This window comes from Stigmatopora argus, chromosome 3, assembly GCF_051989625.1.
Source record: "Stigmatopora argus isolate UIUO_Sarg chromosome 3, RoL_Sarg_1.0, whole genome shotgun sequence".
NCBI classification, from domain to species: Eukaryota; Metazoa; Chordata; class Actinopteri; order Syngnathiformes; family Syngnathidae; genus Stigmatopora; species Stigmatopora argus.
In genome coordinates this window covers 14,899,024-14,924,277 of record NC_135389.1, presented here as the reverse complement: position 1 = coordinate 14,924,277, position 25,254 = coordinate 14,899,024, and the positions used below count along the sequence as shown (strand labels likewise).

General features: G+C 40.4%; 2 protein-coding genes across 22 annotated transcripts in view; one reads left to right on the top strand and one right to left on the bottom strand.

Moving 5' to 3' along the window:
• Window positions 1-416: 416 nt before the first annotated feature.
• nts (neurotensin) lies at window positions 417-3,493 on the top strand. The gene is made up of 4 exons (XM_077596926.1): window positions 417-617; window positions 1,349-1,410; window positions 2,450-2,716; window positions 3,020-3,493. The coding sequence occupies exons 1-4, from the start codon at window positions 554-556 to the stop codon at window positions 3,164-3,166; spliced, it is 540 nt and encodes a 179-aa protein (XP_077453052.1). The 5' UTR covers window positions 417-553; the 3' UTR covers window positions 3,167-3,493.
• Window positions 3,494-14,100: 10,607 nt separating this feature from the next.
• mgat4c (mgat4 family member C) overlaps window positions 14,101-25,254 on the bottom strand; it is a 54,332-nt gene continuing 43,178 nt past the window's right edge. For 12 of the 21 annotated variants that reach the window (XM_077596660.1, XM_077596675.1, XM_077596657.1 and 9 more), the window contains 3 exons: window positions 17,182-17,321; window positions 16,957-17,104; window positions 14,101-16,421 (listed from right to left, as the gene is read on the bottom strand). In XM_077596660.1, coding sequence (XP_077452786.1) covers window positions 15,265-16,421; window positions 16,957-17,104; window positions 17,182-17,321 — 1,445 coding nt within the window. In that variant the 3' untranslated portion in view covers window positions 14,101-15,264. Of the gene's footprint in view, window positions 16,422-16,956; window positions 17,105-17,181; window positions 17,322-17,811; window positions 17,904-22,177; window positions 22,344-25,254 lie in introns of those variants that run through there. The other 9 variants (XM_077596667.1, XM_077596669.1, XM_077596665.1 and 6 more) reach the window with 3 other exon arrangements.

The window sequence follows — 25,254 nt, the reverse complement described above, 5'->3', positions numbered from 1 at the left end:
AGTGTCCTCAAAACATCATGGGATTTTTGAAAAAGTAAAATAATTCAATATTTACTTACTCACAATATGTATTCTTCTTCAGATAGCAATAGACAATTGAGTTTCATCTGCACGACTGCATTGATGCTCTGCTGAGAACTCAAATCTGTTTGGTCTCAAGCCCCCTCAGAATCCCCCCAACCAATTGCTCATGTCATCCCATCGCCACTCAGCAAATCACTTTTACTGCCAGATAATAAGGTAACACTTGTTAAAACACAAACACAAACTAATCCATGACGGCAGAATGACGTGCGATGACACATCTGTACGGAGACATGACGGTGGGGGAGTGGAAAGGGGGGCTGCTGGGGCTTGCAGGGGGCTTGTATATAGCTGAGGCTCACATTCAAGGAATCATCATCAGAAGAAGACAAGAAGCCTCTATCAAACTTTCACTCTATGGACTAAAAGGCTCCATCACAGAACATTAGCCAGCCCTCTTTTGAGAATTTTGAGATTTTTGTCCATTTTTCCCCACACTGTGTTGGTTTTTAAATTTTTGGCTGAATCGATGCAGGCTCACTTGACTTGCGTGCTGTTGCTGCTCTGCTTCACCTGCAGCGGACTATGCGCAGGTAAGATGCAGAGAAGTGGGAGAACGCTCCCTGGGATTGACTTTAGTTGATGGAAGCTGTTTATTACTCATTTTGCACACATAATATTTCAATCTAAAGCAAAAGTCTCAATGGGATGTTATATGCCATTAACTTATTTTTTTGTGTGGCAGGGCTGTGTGGGGAGTCAATTTTTGCAGACCCTTTTTGCACATAAATGCAAAAATTAAAACCAATCAATTGATTTTTTTTGTAGCTTTGGTCGCTGTTTTTTAATTTGTTTAAATACGTCATTGGGATTGCTGATAAAATATTTGTTTAATTATTTGTAGCCTTATTTGTTATTCTTCGAAAGACTTATAATTCATTGGTTTCAAATCCATCATAAAATAGTAGTACAATTAAGACATATATTTTAGACGATGGTAGTGAATAAATGTAGCTCCAATTGTTTACTGCAGTAATAATGTAATGTAATCATGGAAACATACCATTTTAACATTTAGTCAATGCATATTTCACATATTTTTCCATGATATTTATTTCTTTTTAAATCCTAATACTACTATGACCACAACTCCCAAGACTAAATACAGAACTCCCTCATTTTAATGAAAGCAAAAATATTGATACTCATTCAGCATTTGCTGTGCAAAAGTACATAATATTCCATTCTGTGCTTGTGTTGCGCAATATTGAGTTCAGACTATCTAGCCCCCCTCCACTCTCTCTGTATTTGTCTTTTTCTGCAGACATGGGACAGGATCAACGACCGCATGGAGAAAATCTCCTGAGCAGCCTGTTTGCCTTTAAGGTATGTGAATATTCTTGTTAATAAAACCAAAGAAATAGCTCCAATGAGGGATTCATAGTTGTTCGTAAGCTCAGTAGCGTTCAAATTCTTACGCTGTATTAAGTATAAACTCACTGGCTCACACTTCAAATGCATTGGATGTCTCTCACCATCAAGTGCAGTAAATTGATGGATAGACTTACACTTTTATGTTGATTTCTAAAGTACTCAAAGCATTTTGACATCATATCCTTATTTTGCATATTAATGAGGTTGAGTCAATATCCTCTGGATTGGGGAATGACAACTTGTCAGATTCGCCATTAGACATCCACAAAAACATGCATCTTTTGTGGATTTTAATTAGATTCGGAGGGTCTGATTACGTGGACGTCCCAACTCTAAAGAGAGGGCTGGATTGCACAATTGGGGCGTTAGTTTTCAAAACACCTCCCAATCTTATCACTCTAGTCAAAACACAAGGAACAAGGATTCCAAGACGCCTCGGCACATCCCGTTTTGAATAAGGATAAACAAAAAGTCCTTCTTTGGTGGCAAGAAATGAAATGATGCGTTTAAATTCAGGCAAAGCATATAGCAAATGTATGCTTAAATCATCACGTGCAAATAACGCCTGCACTCCTCTACCACGTCACAATTCAACATGAACTTTGGTAAGAATGTTTATTCCAAGGAGCTCATCAAGAAATTTGCAATTAAAAAATGAAGGAAAGAAGACACTTCCATTTAATCGCATAATTTCCAAAAATCCTTGAAAGACTAGCCATTTTTTTATTTATCTTTAATTCGGCCTCTGAACTCACTTTCAATAAGAAACATTGAATAACAATAGCTAAAACCTCTTTAGGAGCCATAGACAGTTGCATTTTGGTTTCTATTGGAAGTCATTTTCAGGGTCACTTTTAAAATGAACCCAATGAACATGAAAATTCACCCCTCAATATTCTCCTATGTTTCGATCGACATAAATAAATAGATAAATTAGTAAACAAACTAACAAACATAACTCCTCACTTCATTTTCCCTCTCTTTGAAAAAGCTGAAAGAGGCAAACAGGCAGAGTATCCCCTACTGGCGCCTTGCGCTGGAAAACCTGTGCCGGCTAGCCGGCGGGCTGCGGCACGACACCGAGGAGGAAGACCAGCTGTTGTGGAAGAGCGGGGAAGAGGATGAAGAAGAAGAGTCAGAGGAAGAGGAGGAGGCAGAGCAGCAAATAGTGATGAGAGAGTGGAGCAACAAGAGGCTGGAGGAACTAAACAGCCTGCAGCACATCTGCAGAGCCCTGCTGCACAGTCGCCAGGGAAGTGTAAGTTACCCAAAAACACACGCAAATGTGCGGCCAAACAATTGACGCTGTCACTGCAAAGTCCAAAACATGACCTTATGGTGCACGGATACCGTTCATTTGGTTGCTTCCATCTTTTTGTGAAAAACCTTTACTCATAAGTCAATATTTTTTGGAATAATCGGGTATGTGATCTCACATAAATCAAAATCCTAAAGTACTACCTACTCAAGAAACACTAAAAAAAATCCACTACCTCAGGATGAAAAATGGAACAACAACCATTCGCTGCACCAATAACGGCATTCCTTTTCCCCCCAACAGCTCCAGCAGTATTCTCGCAAATACATATTGGGAAATGATGGCAACGCACCCCCCAAGCGCAAGTCGCCGTACATCCTAAAGAGGCAAGCCACTCATCCAGCCAAGTCTCGGAGGCCGTATATCTTGAAACGAAGTGACGTGTACTAACCGGTCACCATTCAGTTCGCTGACCTGTTCCCGCACTGCCGCACCTCTCACTCAAATAAATACTTGAGCATCATGTTGGATGAGAAGCTATATTTCTTTATTGACTATTTGTTTGTGTACGACATCATTAAAGATTCATGGTACAAAAGCACGTCTTTTTTACTTCACCCATAAGTACACCCACATAACTCTGGAATTGAGAGTCAATGATGATTTGTTGTTTTTCTTTGCTTGATTTTTACATGACATAAAAACATGAGCATTTTTTGTTGCTACTTTTGTGTAGTTTGCTCAGTTTTTATGAATCCAATCTGCCATACAAATTTAGAGCATGAGTCCCCCTTCATAGTTTTGAAAGCTGCTTTGCCTCAGGGTTAATTTTTTCCTCTTTTTTTGTTAAATTTTTGATTATTTCCCTGGTGTGTTTTGTTTCTAACGCCACACAGAACCGCAACAAGCGAATAAAGTTTTGCCCCGTATATTTTGTGGCGTCATTTTCTTTTTTCTTTTTTTAAATCAGTATTTTTTTAAACATGAACTTAAATGTTCCTGAAGTAAATACCTAATAAATAAACAGTCACATATAATTTAAATAATCATAAAGTTGGGCTTTTTGGGGTGTCTTCAGTTATTTCTGCTGGCAGTGGTTAAATTATTGAGGCTGTAAAACTAGTAATTGCTTCTGAAGTTGCACAAACATTTTAACGCATTTAAGATTCAGCCCAAGTCCCTCCTGTCTGAAATCCAAAAAATGACTTAAACTAAAATGAGTAATTAAGTAATACTTTTAAAAATTACAGGTTACAAAAAAAACAACTACATACTGTATTTTCTGCACTATAATTCGCATATTTTTTCATAATTTGGATAGGCCTGCAACTAACACCCAAGTGTGGTTTATGTATTGTTTTTTCTCTCTCTGATCATGACAACCTGTTTTTTTAATTTTAGGTTACAGTTAACAGATGCCTATTTAGCCTGTTTTACTCCATTTGACTACGTATACGTATTTGATTTTATTTTCTGGTCAAATAAAAAAATGCCCCCCAAAAATGCGACTTATACTCCAGTGCGGCTTATATATATATTTTCATTATGCATTATTTGGCTGGTGTGACTTATACTCGGTTGCAACTTATTATTCGTTACCTTCTACCCCTACAAATATTGAAACCAATTTTTGCATAGTTGCCATTGCAGCCAGCAGATGGGAGTGTTGACTAACTTATTTTCACCTGGGCCTTAATGGGCGTTTTTTTGTGCTTGATTGAAACGGTGAGCAGAATATGGATCTTTGCCCAAGGTTATTCCCACACAATTGTATGGCAAACAGATTCGTGTTTAGTAAAAATACGAGGAATAAACAAGGAAGACTACAATTGTGTTATATTGGAGCGCTGCAGGCAAATCAAGTTCTTGTCTTTCATTTGAAAGACATTCGGAAAGGCGTTGAAAAAACACAAAGTAACACCACTTTTGGTCTTTTTCTTTTTGTCTTAACAAGTCCACAAAGTTAACTTTACAAAGACTATGACTGTGTATCAGTGTGTGTGTGTGTGTGTGTGTGTGTGTGTGTGTGTGTGTGTGTGTGTGTGTGTGTGTGTGTGTGTGTGTGTGTGTGTGTGTGTGTGTGCCATCCCCTAGCTTAAAAAAACCCAGAAGAGAGAATCTCAATTTCGTGTTGAACAAACATTAGAAAAAAGTCTTAGATGTCATTCAAGCTGTCTCTTTTTCAACAGTTAATTGAGTAGCTTCTTTTAAGGGCAATGGAGTAATTATATGGTCCTTCTTTATATTGTTTGCATAGAAATCTGATGTACTATTGAGAAAAAAAAACACTTAAAAAAAAAACAATCATGTGAGTTTATCTATCTGCATACCTATGATTATTATGTTAAAGAAATGAAATTCTGTTATCTTTGATATATCAATTTCCAAAATGTTTTTTTCCTCCACTAATAAGCGATGCCTTCACATTCTATAATGCGTACTAATGTTGCATATCAAGGCAGGGTCATATGCGAGCTCTTCTTCCATAAATCCTCTTGATTATCAGCAGTTAATTAGACACGCCCCCACCATTCGACTTGGTGCTAATCGTCATTTACGCACCGTAACGTCTTTGCGGTGAACAATATGGCCTGTACCAGCTATAGATAAAAGACCCTCTGCAAATGAGCGTTGACATGTCATCATTCCCTCAGTCAGACACCACAGTTGTTGCTATGGTGATGTCACACTTGGGGGCAAGGCCAAACACAAAGGAATAAAGGAATACAACTACAGTGGTACCTCGTCATATGACCGCTCGTCACACAATATTCTCGTCTTACGACGGAAATTTCGATCGAATAATTCGCCCGTCATGCGATCAAAATTTCGTGATGCGACCAAGCCTTTTTTGGATATTTTTCGAGTATAACAATATCTACGAGCATTGAACGATTAATTCAGACGAGTTTCTCCCAACCAGGAAACGCACAACGCGCATGCGCGGGCAAAAAGAGGGCTTTCTGGGTAATGAAGTATACTCGTGCACACAACGCCGATAGGCAATGGCACTCTTTCTCAGAATGAAACTTCATTACCCACAATCAATACGTGGGTAAGCTGAGCGGTTGCATTTCCTGTTATTTTTATTATCTAATACGAGGAGTATTATATTACTTCTCGTTCGCTGCTCCTAAGAACATCAGCTGCACTAGCTCGCAATTACCTCTTTGTAATATTTCTGGTCGCAACTCTCTCTCATAGGCGCCGTTCAAAGCGGTTGCAACCAGAGCCATTACGACGAGGGAGTTGCGAGCCGGTCTTTATGAGCACCGGAGCGATCGCTAAAATGTACTACAAGACTATTTCTCGTTGGCAAGTGGTCGTGGGTTATCCTATTGTGAGGACATTTGTGTGAATCATTTTCAGAATATTTTGAAGGGAATACGTAGTACAACAGCAAACAGCCCATCGATAGCAAACGTGAGGGTGGAGGCGTGGCAAACCGCCAACCCGGAAAACGAAGGTAACAAAAGATTACAACAAAATTAGAATTCAGTTTTGTGTAAAGTTACATTAAACGTATGTTTGAGTGTCTGTATATATTAATCCAAGTTAATTTAAATTTGTTTGTTCCGTTTACGAGTGCGTTGTCGTGGAAAAAAAAGAACCCCACCCCCCACGTCTCTGTCTCCCGTCGGCGAAATCTGCCCAATTTTAGTTAGATTAAACACATTTTATTACTATTAAACCACTAGTTATGTGTTACTTTGTTAATAGATGTCGGATTAGAAGAAATATTTTTTTTTCCAATCCAATATCCTGTTATTGGTGTTTTTTCAGTGGGTTGGAACAAATTAATTTGTTTCCCATTCATTTCAATGGGAAACGTCCGCTAGAGTTACCAGAATCTCGTCATACGATCTCAGTCCCGGAACGGATTAAGATCGTATGTCGAGGTACCACTGTAGTATTAGATTAAAACACATTCTTAGAACGATGTGGGGCAGTGGGTTACATTAATTGAAATACATTTCTTTTGGAGAATTGGAATTGAAAAATATGTATGTGTGGTTCAGCTGCCTTGAAATGGTGTGACGTTGAGGTAAGCGCAGTTATGAGCCAGCCAAACAAGGCCCGGCACATGTTTCCCCATGTCAACAAAATTCATATTTGTACGACTCTGCCGGTACGCCGGGTGCGTCGCAATCCCATAGACAGATGGCTTTCTGTATTACAAACACGGGGATGTCCGTAATTGTGGCAGAGTTAAAAGACAGTATCTTTGCCTTCCGCCGCTAATTAAAACGACTCACTTGACGTCCCTCTCCCCCCTGGACAATTGTCGCCTATAGTTATACAAGCAGCTTCCATAATCTTTCATCTTGAAAGTTTTTCAATAGTTGTAATTTTACTACAAGCTTTATTTCCAGAGTACAGTGGTACCTCGTCATACGACCGCTCATCATACAAAATGCTCGTCTTACGGGGGAAATTTCGATCGAATAATTCGCCCGTGATGCGGTCAAAATTTCGTGATGCGACCAAGCCAGGTGGCCATGGCATTTTTTTTTTTGCATATCTTTCGTGTATAACAATATTTACGAGCACCGGATGAGTTATTCAGACCAGGAAACGCACAACGCGCATGCGCGGGAAAAGAGGGCTTTCTGGGTAATGAAGTATACTCGTGCACAGCTCAGCTGCTGCATTTCCTGTTATTTTTATCTAATACGAGGAGTATATAATATTATATTATATTCGTTGGCTGCTCATAAGAACATCAGGGGCACTGGCTCGCAACAGCATCCCCGGTAGCAACTTTATCATAGGCGCCGTTCGAGGGGATGCGAACACAGATGCTACAAGCTAAAAGGAGCCGCTAGCCAGCGCCCCTGAAGCTCCCATGAGCAGCGGCGAGATCGCTGATAAAAGACTGCTGCTCGTTGGCAAGTGGTCGTGCGTTCTCCGATTGTGAGGACATTTGTGTGCATCATTTTCGGAATATTTTGAAGGGAATAGTACGACAGCAAACAGCCCATCGATAGCGAACGTGAGGGTGGAGTGTTTGATCCGTTTACGAGTGCGTTGTGTGGAAAAAAAAAAAAAAGCCCCCCGCCCCTTTTGTGCCCCTCTCCCCTCAGTGAAATCCGCCCAATTTTAGTTAGATTAAACACTTTATTTCTATTAAACCACTCGTTATTTATTACTTTGTCAATATATGGCGAATTATAAGAAATAAAACATTTTTTTCAATCCAATATCCTGTTTTTGGTGTTTTTTTCAGAGAGTTGGAACGAATTAATTTGTTTCCCATTCATTTCAATGGGAAACTTCCGCTCGAGTTACGAGAATCTTGTCATACGAGCTCAGTCCCGGAACGGATTAAGCTCGTATGTCGAGGTACCACTGTAGTTACTTTTATAAATCAGAGGTTTCCAAACTTTTCACACTATATAAAAAAAAAACCTCCCTATGACGCCTATAAAGGAATAGATTTTATTTTTATTTTTTATATACATTTAAAAAAGAGAACCTTTCAACAAAAAAGTGTTTTTCAAGTTATATCTCACCCAGTCTTAAATTATATTTTATTGCATTTTTGCCTGCCTGTGCCACTTAAAACGAATCTTTCCTCGCTGGCATTGCCATTGCTTTTAACTATGCCTGCTGGCCAGAGCAACAAGCTGGTGTCCGGCCGGGATGCTTCTGAGCAAAACGCTGGTGGGAGCCGAGGAATGCACGCGGCACACACTGACATTAATCTTTAATTAACATCTTTACACTGTCAGACTACTACTTGGCTGCTCGTGCACACGCAAACAGACATGCACACAGAAGAAATCACACACATATCCACATGCACATTCATTTGATGTGATAAACGTCAAAGCTGTGTGCATCTGTCAAGGCTTTCTTGCGTTCCACAGAGCATGCTGTAAGAAATATCTGGAAGTGTCTTGTTATTTTCCCCCTATATATAATCCAGACTCATGGCCACAGAAACACTGCCAACTCCTATTGTTGTTGTGTGCACCTCTCCCACCAGGAAGCAGGAAAATCATTTAATAAATGTATTAAAATACACCCATAACAAAGCAGAACTAACTTTTTTTTAGGACATAAAAAGAAATATCTGTATTGGTATATTGTCTGTCTATGCATGTTGCGGCACCATTTTAGCCCCAAATAGCCTCGTCTAAAGGTTTATATTTTTGCAATATTAATATGATTATACCTTACACTAAGAGTGGTACTAATTCTTAAGTTAAATTTGCTATGAAACTAGAGACTGTCATGGATTATGCTAAAATATGCAAGATAAACATGGTAAAGGATTTGCTTTGGCTTTTGTGTGACATCCATTAAAACTTAATTTTACACCTGCCTGTGCAATGTGTCAAAAATATGACTAAGATTAGTATTTTTGTGTCGACGGTTGCCGAGCATGTCCCTCTCCTGCCAAGCGGAACGAAACGCAAATGTTTTTTTTGTCACCGTGATGCTCTCCCTGCTTTGCAGTTTAAAATACTTGTACATACTTGTATATAATTCAAAGGGCTACTTACATTCGTCTTGGGCTGCATAAAAATAAATGTGTCATTTTTAGCCAAAGGATGAAAAAGTCATGTGACAGATTTCACCCAGTCAGCTCACATTGTTTTTGTTTCTTTCCCTCGTGGAATTGTCACAGCAACCATCTGTTATGTTGGCTTGGCAAGACAGCAAAATAAAACATGTTCCAAATGTGGGATGGATGAAGAGAAAGGAGAATATTCAAAGTTTGTCAAAGTGGAGGCGTTCCATGTGGCACCTGGTTGCCACAATATTTCCAGGCAGGGCCACAGTGTCCAAAAGCGCAGAAGCAACCCGTTTGATTCAAAGCACAATACGAGGACACATTCAAACAACCCAATAATTTGGGGGCATTTTGCGTCACCATAGGAGTCCTATTCACAAAATATTTAATACACTCATTAGCAGCTATTGATGGCAACAGATGTCCGATTCATTTTAACTTGAGGGTAGGCACAGCAGGTAGACCAATGAACATTAGTACACTGCCAAATTTCAATATTGGCTGTGGAACCAGTAGTAGCCCTTTAAAAAAAGTGTTTTTGAAATATTTTAATCCGATTACACAAGGTCATGTAAACACGTGAGCAAAAACGTACATGTTTGGGAAGTATTGTGGAAATGATGTGATTTGCGCTATGAAAAAATTACAATGATTGATTCATACAGCTCCCCCAGATAAATATTATTAAAAACCAGAAAACTGACCTTAACTAGAATATTGGATGAATATAAAACAGCCTTTGTTACATATATCCCCAGTATACACAAGTATGTATTCAAACTTATTTACATATATATGTTCATTAACATGAATATAAATATGTTCATTAAGATGTGCTGTCCCTTATTGGGTTTCCAATGTGACCCTTTTTTTTCCAAGAATCAAATAAATCAAACTCAAACAACTTGAATTTCAAGGAAAAAAATCCTTCTTTTTTCCTTGAAATTCAAGTTAAGTTTGATTCATTTGATTCTTGGAAAAAAAAGGGTCACAATGGAAACCCAATCTTCCTTGGCAGAGTTCTAAAGTGTTATTTGGTGCAGGCAGGTACACATGTTGTTTATCACAGCAGTGAAACACGGTGTTCTTGCGTTTATAAAACAAGACGAGATAAAAACACGAGCATCTTTTGGTCGCTCGCCCCGGAACGATACGTCCCTTTGGCGAACAGCGCTTTTCAATCATTGCCAAAAGCTTCAACTCGCCAAAGAGCTTGCAATGATGCTCCCGTGTACACAATCCCACTCGTTCTCCCCATCTGGGTTGTGTTTCCCCACTTGGGGGGCTTACTTGTGTCCAGCTGGTGACGGCGACAATTACCAAAGTCTCACGGCGGTCGTCTCTGAGGAGCCTCGTCTGCTTTCAAGTGTGTCTCTTAGCAGGTTGTGTGCAAGGAGGCCGGCAGCTGTCACAACAAACGCCGTGCATGCAAAACACCAGAAGTAAATTGAAAATGTTAGCATGCAACACCGAGTCTCCGGAGACCAGGAAGATCATGGAAGAAGATTGTAAAGAATTCTACAGTCAGCTTTTCTTTTGGTCTTCAAGAGGTTCACAGGAGTCGAAAGAAAGTCATTTTAAACAAAATGTTAAAAATGGGCCGGCCAGGAAGACAAGTGTTTGGCGCATTGGCCTCACGGAGGCTGAGATTGAGGGTTCAATCCCAGGGTTGCATCTTCCTGTGTGGAGTTCTAATGACCTAACATTCTTGATGGGAAATTAAACAAAGACAAATATACAACTAAATTGACGCCAATTAGTAACAAGTCAAAGCCACGTCATTCATTTACAGAAAAGTTTGCAGGAGAAAATTGTCTTTTCTTATAGGGACGTATTGGAAATCAAACCTCTTCTCAGTATTTTCAACATGGGTGCGGGTAATATCTGGTTTTGTTGTCGCTCAGAAATGTAATGAAACATAATTGCTGCTCTAATGGTAGTCTACAGTGTGCTCTCCATTTTGTTGGCCAAAAAGAACCTGTCTGCTGTTAATGTGAGTAACAGCAAAGCCAATAAATAGCCAGTCCCGCCTCAACTATTATGTTTAAATTCCTGTTTTTCTGCACACAATTCTATTAAAGAAAACATGGCCCTCTAAGTAAGAAATAAATGCTTAATTCATCATAGAAGCAATTTAATTTCCCTTTGGTAACATGGACAGATACTTTATATACAAAGGTAAACGGAGACCAAGGCTAAAACTCATCTTTCAAGTAATAAGCGTATGCCAAGGATTTCCAAAACGAGCAACATTTTGGATGCTGGTCGGTTAAAAGGCATTTGTTGAATTTTATAACGAGCATTTGCAAAGTATTCAGAGCACAGCTCAGTGGTTTAGTCATTCTCTTCAATGGTTCATTCACAATAGCTGTTTAAAGTAGTGACCTCTGTCTCTGAAAGGGTTAAATAATGAAGGGTGTCCATATTCTTCATTAACTGTGATGAACATGTGCAGAAGCTTGTGGCTAAAAAACAAACAAACTAACTTTGAATAGGAATCGAACACGGTACTGTGTATAGTATACACAGTTAGTTTTATACACTATATATGGTATGCATGTTACAGTATAAGTTACAACCATATTACAGTACATCTGATGTGTGTCCCCCTGAATCAAATCAAAACAAAAAGGCTGTGTGTCTTCCTGCCAGTATTCATTACAGATGCTCTGGAGTAGAAGAAAAGAATAATATCATGAGTATTGAAATGAATAATGTATGCGCTTAGCTGGAGGGTAAACGTTAGTCTCAAATGCTTCAACCAACTGCAAATGTCAAAAAATGATTTTATGGGGGCGGGTGAAGCTTTACTTTTATGTCAAGATTGTGTAATCAAACAATGCCAATTGTGACAATTTGCATTCATGAGTTTAATCGGTCTCCTTTTAAAGCGCAATTCCATCACACAATTGGTCAACAGCATAATTGTACAAAAATATATAGGTCAACTTACAGTACTGGAGCAATTATGAGCACAGAAGTAAAGACAAAATCTGATTTTATATCACCCCCAACTTTGGGCCTTCTATAGGGGTCCTAATAAAATAGAACAGTTTTAGTATTGGTAACTAAACTGGGAAACAATTGGATTTTTATCATTACTTTTAATGGCTTTTCCTTGGTTCAGTAGTTATCCTCGCAGTTATTAGCAAATTCCATGTGCGGTCGTTTGGTAGCCGGTCTTTTGGTCACCATCTTTTGGTCGCCGGTCTTTTGGTCGCCGGTCTTTTGGTCGCCGGTCTTTTGGTCGCCGGTCTTTTGGTTGCCGGTCTTTTGGTCGCTCGGACCCAAACAACGGGCGACCAAAAGACCGGCGACAAAACAAGGTAAAACAACACGGTTAATGCATCAATAAAAGCCAACAATGGCCCTGAGAAGTTTCACTGAGCGGACGTGTGAGTGTATAAGAGTTTGTATGCACATGAGTTGTCCCCTTAGGAAGGGACGTCAGTCAGGGTCTTAACAAGTTCTCCAAAAAAACACAATAAAAGTACGGGAATTTTGGAGCTTTTCTTTAGCCCAATAATTAATAGGGCATTAAGTATTACTAAATAATAATTCACAGTTTGTATTTAGGGAATTTGAGCAACGATTTAAATGGTAATTATCAATAACCTTCCGGGCGACCAAAAGACCGGCGACCAAAAGACCGACGACCAAAAGACCGACGACCAAAAGACCGACGACCAAAAGACCAGCAACCAAACGACCGAGTACCAGCAAATTCAGCCTCCAAACTACTTTGGAAAATGAATTTTTGACAGGGTAATTTCCTCAAAATCTACTATGATGATCCAATTATTATCAAATTACGAGAATTCTTAGTTTCATCCATCATTATTCATGAGAAGCTTGATGACCCACAATCGGTTCAGTAGTTCAACCTAGAATATTTTAAGATTGTAATCCACTAAAACCAGGGCCCTGAAATTTGGTAGGCATGCCTATCATGAATACCCCCATCAAGAAAAAAAAATCTCAAGGAGCCTTGTCTATAAAGACATGGAAAGTCTGTTACAGTTTTCAATTGGCTTAGTAGAATGTTTTGATAGTAGGACAGAATTTACTGAAGCAAAACAATGCTGCCTCACTCATATTGAGAAAAAAAAAAGAAAAAAAAAGAGTAATGCAGCTGGCTTTGTCTTCACTGAGCAATCTCATTTCCACTATGAAAACAAACACTGTTCTCCTGTCAGCCGCTTTGACATAACAGCGAGCAGATGCAATGACACAAGGGAGGGAAAACGCCTTCAAAGAGAATATCCAAAACACTGAGCACCTAAAGATGGCGCTCCTCCTGGTGGGTAAGTGGTGAGAAAGCTCATTAAGGGCCAAACGGGGACAAACCCTGCTGGGAATCCCACAGCGACACTTTACTGCCTAGTTATCTGTCTTGAAAGGCTGCGAAAGACACAATTACCTACAATAATTGGACGAAATTCTCAAGGAGACCCTGTTGTCCTACACTTTCTAATAACTGCCATGGCCTTTGATAACAAAATACCTACAGAAATGCTTAGGTTGAATTTAATACCTTGGAAAAAAATGTATAACCTGTAAAGTTCAATTTAATCCCTTCTTCTTTAATCGCTTCTTTTGGATAGTGGAGACTCAACATTCCGGAGAACTAAAAATGTATCATTTAAAGTCTACTGTCACGCACTGTTAAACATGGGAAAATTGTGGGGGAAAATAATCATTCCTATCACCACTTGATATAATCAAGATAAGCATGGAAATATCTCAGGGAGACAGTTTTGAATTTGGAACTGACCGTTTCCATTAAAACTGACTTTTTTCACTTCCATTTAGTGACCCATTGAACATTGCAAGTGGTGGAACAAAAAAAAAATCCACGCAGTGCTGAAGTGGACACCTGATGGACATACTGTATTCAACACAGGATGCAATAAAACGCTACAAGGACCCATGCTTAAAACTGCCATTATAGTTTCAAACAGCTCCTAAATTGAAAATTTCACAAGAATGGGCCTTAAAAGACCAACACGTGTGAACTCATGTTTCACCATTCCACACAAAATTGGCTGGATGAACATTGTAACAAGAAGCTAAAACATCACAATGGGTTAAATTGGGCAAGAAATGACCATTTAGTGGCAAATTCAGGAACAAAAAGGCCTCTTACTTCTCCAGTTTCAGCATTTGAGATGAAGTTAGCCTGACATTTCTTTCTATCTATAAAAGACTCATGCTTGAAAATTTAGTAGGGAGTTGCAATCTTGGTTTGAAACAGCAATTTCAGATTAGAACTCTCGGTATACAAAGGCTTACAATTGTAAAGTGAAAATGTTATAACTAATTTTGAGTAATTCACTTCAATACCTTTACTATGAAGTAATACTTTCACTATTTCTCTTTTCTCTCCTATCATTTCTTACCCATCATTTTCGCCGGTGCCACCTGCTTGTTTAGAACCAAAAGACAATTGTTGCGCTATTTAAAAAAAATCTTTGGAAAAATGGGTGTTTAACAAATAAAAGATTGACTTTACACACTTAGAGAAAGTGAAGAAATTCAATCACTCGTCTATTAGGATCTGACAGCCGTTTCTGGCCAGCATAAAATAAATTCAACTCTCTACTCTGCACGGTTTGGACAAACGTAGCGAGAGAATCTTAACATACACACACTCACACACCCACAAATCACGCTTTATAAAGATTAATAAACTAACTAGTTCAGCAACCGTTGCTCCATCACTTCATAACACTTACTGGTGATGGCTAGGGAGGATTTATTGACAATAGTGTGAGATTAACAATCTTGTAACCACGATACGATCATTTTGTGCTCGTAATGTCGCTCGACATTATTATCACTGTAACAACAATCACAAGGACCAGTAGAATGATCCGAGACTCTGAGGTATAAAAACAAACAAACAAAAACATTTAGCAAACCAAATAAATAAATAATCATGTACAAAATGCTTACGTTACAGTGGAAATATGTACATTTATAATAGAAATTGTTGCCTACATTGTACTAAGAGTCTGCGCACGTTGCCTCATTGACTGGGTGGAGGTGTCGTCCATAAACTTATACTTCTGATTATGAGCCAATCCTTCTGACTCGCTGTCACGACGATGCGCACACACTCTAAGTCGAAGCTAATCTTGTGGTCCACGTCGCGGACCTCGATGTTGCCATTCTTAAACTCTCCCAAGGTGATGTACGAAGAACACTGCTTTCCCTTCTTGGTTCCCACCAGTTTCTCACCGACCTCTAGAGCTCCGCGATGTAGGATGTCACTCTGCCTGTCATCAGAACCGGTGGTGATCTTGATTCTGCTGATCTTGGCTGACTTGTTGAAGACCACCACAAAGAAATCCCCTGTGGACGGAGGCTTTCCCCAGAAGTATTCGTCCACGGCGCTGTAGGCCTTGGTGGCGTCGTAGCTTTCGAAGACGTCGATGTTGGTGTAGAGGCGTGCGGGCGGGTTGTCGGGAATGTCTACCGCATCCTCCTCGAAATCATCGTCCTTCAGTTTGTTCTCCACGCCCTTGTAGGAGGAGTAGTATCCCATGTGCTGGAAGAGCGACGGCTTGAAACGAATCACGTCCTTCTGGGCCAGCAGACCACGGAAGTGGATGAGCAGCCAGTCACAAGGCATCTCCTGGTAGAACATGAGCAGGAAGTGCGCAAGGCGCGGAAGGTCCCGCGCATGGTAGAGCTTCCCGATGTAGCCCAGCTTGGAGAACTCCAGCGTCACCCAGTAGGAGGCCTCGCGGGAGGCGATCACCTTCTTCAACGCCGTCAAGAAGTTACGAGAGCAACGCACGTCGTCCTCTAGCATCACGTAGAAGTCGGAGAGATTGGTGCAGAAGTTCAGCAAGAAGGCGTAGTCCACGTTCTGCTTGGAGCGGAAGCGAACCCGGTCCTCGGGGTCGTTGTAGTTTCTCTTCAGACCCTCCAGGGATGGATAGTACTCCTCGGGGGCCTGGATCACCAGCAGGCGGCCGGCGATGATGTGATGCGAGAACTTGCGACTGATTTCCTGAAGCAGGTTCTCGCACCACAGCAGGTCAAAGTCAGCTAAGTGGACCACCACCAAGATTTCCTTCAGCTCTTCGTAACTAGACTGGTCGAAGATAGACTTGAGAGTCTCTAGAAGGTAGTTCCCTCGCTTCCTCTTCACCGATGACAGCCCAATGGTCAGATACTCTAACAATGACAAAGGAGATCTCATTGTGATCATGTGTATAAATATGGCACTCCACAAGGGATATGGCCAAACACTTTCAAAATCTGGGAAAGCATATATGTAGACTGGTTGGGTGAATTCAAGGATTCTGAAGGACTCTGCTGAGGGTAAAGAGCTCGCCCGTGTTTTTGTGGACAGGAGAGGATCCACACTGCACATGCTAAATCTGAGAATACAATTCTGAAGGCTTTCAAGCACTCGCCATCCACCCTACTTCTGCAAAGGAAGTCGTTATGTTGGGGGTAATAACCTTCCTAGGGGCAAGGGAAACTGAAATTCAACTGTAGTGATCTTCATACGTGCTCGTTTGAGCCATGCTTGTTCTGCTCCCTCGTGTGAGACCTGTTCTCTTCAATGATTCTGCCAATGACCAAACGCCCTCGACAACCTAGCTCTCGGATGATTACGACACACAAAACCCTCAGCGATAACGTTTGCACAGACCTGATTTAAATCCTAATATAACTTTAAATAAAAATCAAACATCAAACGTACTCTTTCGGTTGAGCGGTGTCCCGGCAAGGTAGCGGTAGGTGACGTTGATGGATCCCGAAAAGTTACTGAGGTCTCGGAAGGGGTGGACGTATCGCTCTGTGCTTGGGGAGTGGCCTGGCGTCTCCCTGAGCTGCCTCTTGTCTTCTTCCTGGAAAATAAGGTGGAGCATTAGAATCTATTAAAAAACAGTTAATCCTACACACACATATTGTTGAAATGACTAACCAGCACATATCCATCTTCAATGTAGAGGTTGAGGAAGAGAAGGAAGGTGATGAGAAAGCCGAGGAATGGAATGACTGACCGCTTCCTCAGACACCTCATCTTATCCAGAGACTTCCACAGCAGCCTCATGCTATGCTCGCCTGCAAAGAACACATCATAAAAAACATATAATTTAAGCAATACAGTCAAGCAGGTTAGCAAAGAATACTGGCTGCCACATAGTACATCACGTTCTGATTTTGAATCTAGCCCACTAAGGATTTACCTTATCTCAAGTCCTGAAATACATTATTTATTGCATTGACATTTTCCCACTTAAAATAGGTTAAATAAAATGTGTTTCTCCTTTCAAAATTGATTGACCATGTCGTTTTTTATTTTTGATCAGCTAAATAGTTGGTTACTTTTCTACTTAGTTCACTTTGAATTGAGTACAGAATCTTTCTGTTAATTTTGGGGGGATTGAATTGATTGCCACTGCTTGTCTTGGAAGATGTGTCAAATCCTGTCAATATAGGCTTCAGTTCACGTAAAAAGGCTTAGTAGAACAGTTTCTTTCCTTGTTGACGAGTGACCATCGATCGCTTTACATTGTTGGTATAGATAGATGAACCAAGATAATGTACTTACAGTCTAAATATGTCTTAACATATGTCATTTCACATGACACACTATTGCATCAGATTGGGAATCATTGCAGTGCACTCCACTTCCAGCAACACCTGCAGAATAAAAAACGCTCTAATTCAGAGTTCCCACCACGGTGTTCATTATTCAACAGCTGCCAATATAATCATAAGTTCTTTGTCTCAATGCTGATCACTGAGCATCTCCTTGGTGTGTATCATTATGAAGGCAACAACACAACACAAGGAACACGCTGTTTATGAATTAAAAACTGCTGCAACGTGGCGCCCATGATGCCCAACTGTTGCCATGCCAACCACCCTATTTTTTCCCCTACCTCGATGCCCAAGTGACTGACGAAACAGCAAGTTCCTTTTATATTCCTGCAAAAGGGAATAGCTATGAATTCCCAGGATACATTAGGAGTGTGTGCATGTGCGCGCGTCTTCATTCTAGTAGCACCAATACCGCCTGCCAAATGGACTTTAAGTGTCTTTTAATGGACGCTTCCGACTGGCAGTCACACGGGCTGGGATGTCAGTGCTGCCATTTTCTCGGGACGCTGCACATTTCCAGCAGCAGACTGTTAAGTGTGTGTGTGTGTGGTTGCAAGAGAGAATGTGTGTATAACCTTGTGTCAAGTGGAGCACATAAGCCACAGCGTTACCACTCAGCTGGCTCATTCATAAACCTTAACGTATCTACACTTTTGTGCATCCGAGTGCGGGTTGCCCTTCTAGTTGCACAGTTGGTTCATAAGCTCCTTTCTTCATTTGTTAGGTAGTAAGTCATCCTTTGTTAGTGCTTTAAGTTGTCACTCAGACATTGAGTCAGTTGTTTGGGTAGTCAGGTGATCTGAGATGGTAAATTCTGTAATAGTTAGTTTATTTTGTGGCTTTGCCAAGTCACCTTAATTTCAGATTTGCCTTATTAGGCACCTAATTGGTGTGCTCCTTGGTGTGTTGGTTATTTAGTTTCTCAGTTGCTCATTTTTAGACGTGGCTGCTTGGATGATTACTTTGATGTTTGGTTGATGAAATTGGTTTATCAGTTGATTCAAGGCTTAGTTGTCCTGGCAGACATTCCACATCGCAGAAACCGTCATTTTACAGGAAAAGCCATGACATGGGCTGCTTGTTGTTTTGATGTTTTGTTGTGTTACCTTTTGAACGGTAGATTACATTCATATCAATGTGTTTTTGTCGGTTTTCTAACAGCTATAGAGAGACGCATTTTTTCTTTGCTGTGGGACAGAATGGCCTTGTGTCGCCTGTCTTGTTGTCAAGGTTGTATCGCTTCACTAAAATAGTAAATAGACAGAACCCTTGCAGGCTGTGTTGTCATTGACACCTGTGTCGAAAAGACATACACACACCCACACACACACACAAAGGTAATCTACAACAAAGTCCAAGCACGACCACAGCAGCTCATCTTCAAAACAGAACAAAATCACCTGCCCTTTTCTCCCTCTCCTATGCTCCTTGATCAGCAGCAATTACAATTTCTAATTCAAGTTGTCTTGTGGGAACACTTTGAATTGTTTTGAATGTTGGAGAAAGTTTTGAAATCCAAAAGTCTCTCCGACACTTTTCTGATTACATCACATTTACGTTTCAATTCAGGCAATTTTGAAAAGCTTTGTTGGCGCGGCGTGAGGAAACGAGCTTGGCGTTAATACAAACGGGCGGCGACGGAAATTCTCCCGCATTTCATCTTATCTGTTTTCCATTATTTCCCCCGGGGCCTCCTGCACCTCGCAGATACCCGCCTCCGGCGCCAATAATCAATTAAGCGGGTAGATTTGCCGGGCTTCAGCAGTCGTTTTGTGTCAGCACGTCAGCCTTCCATGGATTTCACCTCCTTGATGAGCAATGCCAGCGCTTTTAATTGATAAGAGAAACGCAGCGCAGGCAGGGGAGGAATAATCAGTGCCTTTCATTACCGAACGGTTGTTTGGTTAATCATTGAAATTGGTCAAAGAGTTGAGCTTCTTACAGGCCGATGCACAAAAGGAAGAAGTCTTTGCGCACTTGGCAGACAAGCAAGCAACACTAATTAGCTTATTGCAATCTAAAGAATGTCTTGTATGGTTCAAGTATAAGTCTGGTATTGTCCATTTGGGGTTTAGCATGGTTTACAAAAGTACAGTAAGTCTGTGCAAATATTGTTAAGACCTATTAAATCGAAAGCAATGCCCAACACTAATGATCAATAGTTTATAATCCTGGAATGTAATCCATAGAATGTTTTATTAGACATTACAAGAACTGTTCTAAATCAAATATGATGCAATGATTCTTTTCTAAATCCACTATGAATATCCGGTGTTCCGCAAAAACCACCCGAAACACGGGGGAATACTGTGAAAAACATTTCTACAGTATTACCGTTTTTTGCGCAAAAAAATTGTGGAAATGCAAAAACCCAGAAAAAAACGGGAAAAACGGGGGAATACTACTTTGCAGTCTAGTCCAAGACTAGAATAATCTAGTGTGACTCATCCTATTGGTAATCTACACCTAATCTGGGTCTTGTAGGGTTTCAAATAGTTCAACATTAGTCTAGTTCTAAATTTGCTCAGTGCGGGTCTACTATGACCCTTGTCAGTTTTCTCAAGTTATGAAAGAGCTTTATAAATAATGTCACGTTTATCTCCTGTTTAGTGTGCGTCTGGGTCGTTAGTGTGTGTATACCAAAATGACAAAAATAATAAATGAAAGCACTTGGTAATCTCCCACATGCACTGCAGCATCCAGACGGCATCGCAGCGGACTTGAACAGATGTATGAATTTCCCCAACCCCCCACTGAGACCTCCATCCCATTGCACATCCTCCCGCGCCATCGCCTCCTTGACAAGACTGTCAGAAATGTGAGGAAGTGGAGCTTTAACATGAGGAAGTGGAGCTTGTCCCAGAGGACGGCAGGCACCAGCCCACCGCATTGCCTTCAGGGAGCAAACGAGACATCAGGCCCACTGGACCAGGAAATAAATAGTTCGCCAACATCCACATGAATCAAATAATCCATATGAATAGTCATTTTTTCATATTGTTTGGATGAATCAGAATTTATTTTACAATCATAATTGGATTGATTGTTCTCTCTGATGCTTTAAAAAATGGTAATTTCCTGTCAATCATCCCCAGTCAACCAGGAAGCAAACTGCATGCATTTATTAATGTTTTTTCAAGGCTTTTTTTTACCATCTTAAAATAGCAAACACACAATCATATAAAACGCCTCAAGAAAACAAACATTTACATGCGTTTTGTTTTGTGTTTGGCCAACCTGATTTGGGAGTTTCTATTCCATTAAGAGAGAATGTACAAAAAGTCCAGGAGCCATCTTTTCTTCAGTCTCAAAAGGGGAAAAAAAGAAAAGCACTTAAAAGCACTTTAAAGAGTCAAGGTCATGTCCTGGTCAAAAAAAAAATGCCTGCAGGCGGCAGACAACATGACAAAGCTTTATCTCCTCCCTACACGCTAGGCGAGAAATGGTGGACGGCTGGCTTTTCACCAGGAAATGAAAGCTGAAAGACACAATGAGACGCCACACTGACACCCCAAGGGAGTGAATGCCAGCGAGCTTCTACGGGTTATGATAGCTATAAAGGCGGAAATTGGAATGACATGAGAAAGTGGTGTATACGCCTCCAATCTGGATGCCCACTAAAAAAAAAAGAACAAAAATGGTCTCTGTACATCAAGTATGTAAGGTTCTTTTTATATAAAGTTTCTCCCTTTCTTTGTTGAATAATTTAAATAATACCATGTGATGAAAGCCATAGAACAGGAAATGGAAGATTTTACGCTGTACGAAAGTAGGACGTACATCTCTGCCCTGGCTTTTCAGTATATTCTGTGAACCATTATGCCAAAACCTGACATTTCTTGCGTTGCCCCCGTTCAAAAACCCTGAATAAATAAAGGAATAGGACAAAAAATGTAAAGTATTCAGCATAGAAAACCTAGGTATTACCCAGTTGGCTAAAGAAATAATAATTATGATTTTCATGACACCTGCGGCAAAAATATGTTGTTCACCAGTCCGTGGCACCAAACAAAAAGTCGGAAATATACCAGTTACAAGCCTACGAAATGTACAAAGACAAACGATGGATTGGCCCTGGTAGATTGCAGCTCAGATTCAAACCTGACACCCCAGAACTGCAAGGCAGATATTTCACTCACAACCTGACAGTGCCACCCTTTTTCAGTACATACCAATAGAAACCACAGACCACATTGGCCATTGACCACAGTTAAGCAGACTTCATTATACCTAACACCCATGAGACCAATGATGATAATGGCACCGGACCTACAACTCTGACATGAATAGAACCATGATGATGTGTACGCTACCTTTGCTTAGAAGAAGAGAGGGGGAAAGACGAGTAGTGGAGTAGTAAGCAGACGTTCCATGCCATTTCCCAGACGCCGCTGGACTGGTGGCACAATATCCCGAACATCCGCGCATGAATCTTTGATGAGATGCGTCGGGTGGCCAGTGGCTACTAGACACTTAGTGGACAACCAATGGGCCTGACCGGGCAGACCTCTCGGCCCCCCTCACCATTCTCATCATCCCTCCCTTTTTAAGCGCCCCCATTCCTTTGTGAATTATATAAACACGTTATTAGAGTTATCTGCACGTAGTTTATGTAGAGGCCGTGAAAGCTTTACTCTTTCAAAACCCAGGAATGTACTAGGTCGGAGGAAGATTGGGCGAAACAACTAATTATAGCTATTTCCACACTAAGGTGTTTTATTTAGGCCTTTTAAATATGGATGCATTTCATCATTTAGTCGCGCAAGGCCTTTATTTTCCCAGCTGAACAATAAAGTGTGAATTAACAAGGAGGCCTTTAAACATGGCCATGCACAACTTCGGAAGTCTTGCATCAAGATGACATGATCCTCATTATTATTTTAAAATGAACTTGCAAATGTCGCATCCCGTATAACTTGGTATTATCACCTTGTGTTTGGAGGCACGGCGCAAATTTATAGGATACTCCAGCCTGACAGTGACACGATTACACTTTAATTAACAGGAGGTTGTTAATGCTTGCTGACATTCACAGTTAAAACCCTTTGCAACAGGAACAATACTCTGCCAGAGGAAGCCTCTCACTAATCCTTCACAGATAAATTCAGTAATACCTTTTTTAAATACCCAACTCTAGTAAAAAAAAAATGTTGGAAAAAAGAACTTTAATGAAAGCAATCTGTCATATTTCCACTTGTAGGCTTTCATTTACCCAACTGGCGCGAAGAAGGAAACACTCAAATACGGCTAGGACCCAAATACCTTTGCAGGTTAAAGTGTTTATGCAACTAGAAACAGAAAAGTATATTAAGGATTTATTTACTACTGTGAAAACTCAGAGTGTTTGAGTGGCAGAGCATTGAGGCAATCAGCCTTCATTTACACAATTAAAGGGCAAATCACGGATCTATTTGGCAGATACTATATTTTTTAAATTAGCTGAAAGAATTCATTAAAATACTCAAGTGTAAATAACTATCTATCAAAGTATCAACACAATTTGTTCACAGGCTTATTGCAAGCCCAACCGAAAAGCTGGTCCGATTGAAGCCATTGGGAATGGGAACAAAACAATTGGAAGTTGCAAGATATTCACTTAAAACCTGTGACAGCACAGACTACATCGCCGAAGAATTGTGAAAATGGACAAAAAATGCTGCATTCACAAAAAGTTTGTTTTACCAAGCCAAAGGAAAGCAAAAGACATTAGAGTTTAGGTCGCTTATTGGAGACGTTCTCCACCTCAAAGATATAAATTAGAGTAAAGGGCAGACTTGAGGAATGTATAGAAAGACTAAATGTCCTTTTCACAGTTTAACGCCTTACAGACGATAGCCAGAGGCTAATGCCATACATCACATTGATATGCACTACCTCATCATAACAGCACAGTGCTAACTATAAGGGCTTAAATGCCACACTGAGATAAGGCAGTTTTTTAAAAAAAATATTTAGTACATGTTTTACGCACACAATACATCCTGGGGGTGATGACGCAATTTGGTTGCTCTTGGTACCATGGTTGTACTTGATGCTAGTGAAGTAAAATGCCAAATTGTGCTGCTTTTGGATGTCAGTTCAGGTCAAAAGGCAGCAAGGAGAATGATGAGAGTCTACACAGCTTTCCTGCTGCCAAGAAGAGAAGAAAAAGAGTGGGAAGATGCCTGCGGACAGACACAACTTCCCAATGATTCACAGCTGTCATACACACTCAACACTGAATTTAGGATAGCCAATTCACTCACTTACATTGCATGTTTTTGGAGGCTCGAGGAAACCCATCCAGACACGGGGAGAGCAGACAAACTCTGCTTAGAAATGCAAGCTGTGTTGTTGTGAGGCAACAGCGCTATCTACTCCTTCACCGTGCCACCAGTCCCTTTATTCAACACATATTTAATATAGAGCAGCACCACAAAATGTTTGATTAAATAATATCTTACCCTGATGATCTGCAAACAAACCCTAACTCAAACCACTTGTTTATATTGTGCAGGATTTGAGAGCACCGCCATAGAAATTATTTTTGTGTTGTCTAAATATTTATGGACCCAACTCCAGTGACATAGTGTAGAGGGAAAATGCTATCAGACATCTACGAGGTGCTACTGACTGTCCATGCTGAAACTAAAGCAAGGTGCGAAAACATTCTGGGGGACGCTGTGTGAAAGGACGCCGGATGACATCAGCGCATTATCCCGGAACATTACGCGCCAAGAGTCACGTAGGCGGGCAAGTGAGCCTCTTAGAGCTGCTACGGTGCAGATTCGCTCATATTTTTGTGGGGTCCCTGAATGCAGGGAAAAGAGGCTTAGCGTCTTGACTCTTTCGGCAAAGCTACAATGATGGCCGGATGCCTGACAATGACTCACACACGGAAAATCGGCATAACGGAGGCCGTCATTAGCCCGCAAATCCCGTCGGATCACACAGAAGAGTAACAAGGAGGACTGCGCCGGCAAATTCATTGAAGGATTTGCCTGTCAGATCCAATGTGTGACTCTTAAGTCCAATCCCGTCATAGTGTAAGCGGCCAATATAGAATATTAACTTGACTGTTTAGACAATTGTGCCCTGCAGAGCTTTGCCTGTCAATCAAAACTCTTACATTACGTACTACAGTACAACGGATTGAATATGGGTGTGGTTATATATAATTTGGAGGTGGTGATTAAATAATTCAGTATTAACATGTGTACAGTATGAAAATGTATCACTCTAGATACATATAAATAAAATATATAATATTTTTCAGACTACAACTCATACAGGAGTATAAGTTGCACAAGTCAAAAAATATAAAATGAAGAGGAAAACTATATACGTATAAGTCACACGAGTATAAAAGAGTAAAAATAGTGAGTGAGTTCGATTTAATTTTAGTTGCATT